Source organism: Beauveria bassiana (assembly GCF_000280675.1).
Source record: "Beauveria bassiana ARSEF 2860 unplaced genomic scaffold BBA_S00033, whole genome shotgun sequence".
Lineage (NCBI taxonomy): Eukaryota > Fungi > Ascomycota > Sordariomycetes > Hypocreales > Cordycipitaceae > Beauveria > Beauveria bassiana.
In genome coordinates this window covers 61-2,956 of record NW_007930868.1, presented here as the reverse complement: position 1 = coordinate 2,956, position 2,896 = coordinate 61, and the positions used below count along the sequence as shown (strand labels likewise).

The window sequence follows — 2,896 nt, the reverse complement described above, 5'->3', positions numbered from 1 at the left end:
CTTTGTTTAAATATTTAAAAAGTTATAAAAGAAATAATAATAAAAAAAGTTTATTAATTATTTAAAAATATATTTAAATAATATAAATTTTAATGTATTTAAATAAAATATTTAATGAACTAATAATATAAAATATAGTTTTTTATAATAAATAAATATTTTATTATAAATAGGTTATTAATTACTAAAAATATTAAGAATTATAATATAATAATAAAAAAATTAAATATAAAAAAAGATAGGTTTTTATTTAAACTAGGTTTATATCTAGTATAATAAAGTATTAGTATAACTTAATTATAGTTTTTTTTATTATTATAAAAGATAAAAGTACTAGTTAAGTTATAAACTTTATTAAGGTAATTTTAATTAATTAATGTCTCTTAGTTTTCTTATATTAAACCTGCTAAGAAATTATTATAGATTATTTTTATAAGCTTTATTTAAACTATATAACTATTATTAGTAATATAACTTACTTTAATTAAATTGATATATATTATATTTAAACTTTAGATAAACTATATTAATTTTATCTTAAAAAGGATTAAGTTTATATTATATTAATATAAATCTAAGTATTTAAGGCTAAGTTTAATTTTTATATTAAATAAACTAGCTATTATTATTTATAATCTTTACTATTATCATCTAATAAATATATAATATAAATAGTATTTACTATAACTAAACTATATTATTATAATTAAGAGCTTTTAAGTTTTATAATAAAGTACTTATTTATAAAGTTAATACTATTTAATAACTAATCTAATAATATCTATATATCAATAATATCAAATATATAAATATTATTAATAACTTATAAAGAATAAAAGCTATAATATAATATATATATATATATTTATAAACTACATTTCTATAATAAATAAACTATATATAACCTATTTATTGATATATTAAGTAAATAAAGAAGACCCTATAGACGTCGGTATATACTCTGCTTCTTCCTTATATCGTTTATTTTCAGCCAGTTGCAATTGCAACATCAACTATACAGCAACATCAGCTAGCATTCCAGCTACCGTGTCGAGGCGATTCTAAATCTACAGCGAAAAATGTCTCTTTCTCATAGTCCAAGTCGTGCTTGAGGGCCTAGCACTCTCGAGTGCAAGCCCGTTACCAGGCCTATCGAGTGTTGTGTATGTCGAGAACGAGAATATCCTGGGCTCCTACACGCGTTAATTCGTCCATAACCAGAGCAATCTTTTTTTTCTCGACCATGGAGCTAACAGCGACCCAACCTTCAGCGTCAAGCTGCGTGATGGTGGCAGCGCGCTTGCCAGGGGTAATCTTGGTCGCTTCGACAAGCTTAGAGCGTTCAACGTTGTATTGACATAGCACAAACTTCTGCGCTGTGATGACACCGCGGATCCGAGAGGCAATAAGCTCGACCAACTCGGCGTTGGATGGCTTCGTTGACTTGATCAAGATGGCACTGGACTCGACTACAGTATCGATGGCTTTCAGCCCAGCGGCGCGCATTGTTTCCCCAGATTCTGTTGCAGGTCAGCCTCAAACACCCATTGGATCGGTGCTGTGTCATGTAGCTTACCCACTAGATCAACAATACCCTCAGCAACATTAAGGGCGCAAGCAGCCTCAACACTGCCACTTAGCTCAATGATGTTGGTACGCAAAGGCTGCGCAGGTGTTTGCTCGACCGACGAGGGGTCGAGTCCAGCCTCGATCTTGGCAAAGTGTGCAGCCGTCAGATTGGGGAAACTAGTACCGATGGTGAGGCCGACCAAATCCGCTGTCGAGATGTATTTGCCCCGTTCGGGAACTTGGACTTGGAGCTGGCAAGCACCGAACCCCAGGTCCATTACCGTCTCGCATCCGGCACCGTTATCCGTGGTAGGCGTGTGGGTTTTCACGCCGGCAGCATATTCCTTGACTTGATCCCAACCAGTGATGCCGAGGTCGACTCGTCCCTGGCCTACAAAGGTTGGGATATCGGCAGCGGGGAGAAATATCAGCGCAATATGGAGATTCTTGACGAGCGCAATGTCAAGTCGATTCTCGCGACGGAACTGGATGTCGGCACCTTCAAGCAGGTTCAGGGTAGCGGCATTGAGTCTGCCCTCTATAATTATACGTCAATAACGTGTTTGAGGATTTGCGAAGCCACAACAACGGCATGTCAATCTTACTTTTTGGGACGGCAAACAAAAGTCGGCCTTCTAGGCTGTTGGCAAATGAACAAGTTAGCAGAAGGACGCGGGGCAAGTGGCTGGCTGGTGACGCGACTAGATGAGGAAGAAGGATCCGTACTGGTTAACAAGATCCATTTGACGACAAAATAAAAAGTATTGAAGTACAAATGGTAGCGAGATGTTGGATTTGAAGGTAGGCAGGTGTACGGCAAAGTTGAGATATCTACCGTGAGTCAATAAATACTACCTGGATGGAGCTGTCGAATTTCTGCTCCGACAGCGGGGCAGACCGACATAGGTAGTTAGGTACTCTATTTTTAAGTACACGTGCCCGCACCCGTCGCTTCGTGGTAGGGTACTACAGATTATATAGCCACCATAGCCACCCAGACAGCAACTGTAAAGGCATTAACTTTGATATATAATAATTAACTCTATAAAATAGTTAGTTAAAAACTAATTAGATCTATTACGCTATAATACTCTTACTATTTTCTCTACTTCTTTTTATACTTTTTTTAATACTTTTTTTACTTAATATTAGTATATATTACCTTCTTTATATTATAATCTTTATAGTATTTAACTAAAATGAAATTCCTAATAATAGTATTAGTACTAGTTCTATATTAGAGAGTTCTATCTAAGTTAGTATATAGATTAGAGGTTTAAATTCTACTAAAGGTATTTTATTTTAATTTTATAAAAGCTAAGTAATA

General features: G+C 34.3%; 1 protein-coding gene across 1 annotated transcript; it reads right to left on the bottom strand.

Annotated features, from left to right (window-relative positions):
• Positions 1–1,149: 1,149 nt before the first annotated feature.
• BBA_08267 (ATP phosphoribosyltransferase) lies at positions 1,150–2,312 on the bottom strand (the record flags this gene model as incomplete). Its single annotated transcript, XM_008603364.1, has 4 exons — positions 1,150–1,520; positions 1,577–2,107; positions 2,175–2,209; positions 2,296–2,312. 4 exons carry the CDS (start codon positions 2,310–2,312, stop codon positions 1,150–1,152), a joined length of 954 nt encoding a protein of 317 aa, XP_008601586.1.
• Between the last annotated feature and the right edge of the window lie 584 nt (positions 2,313–2,896).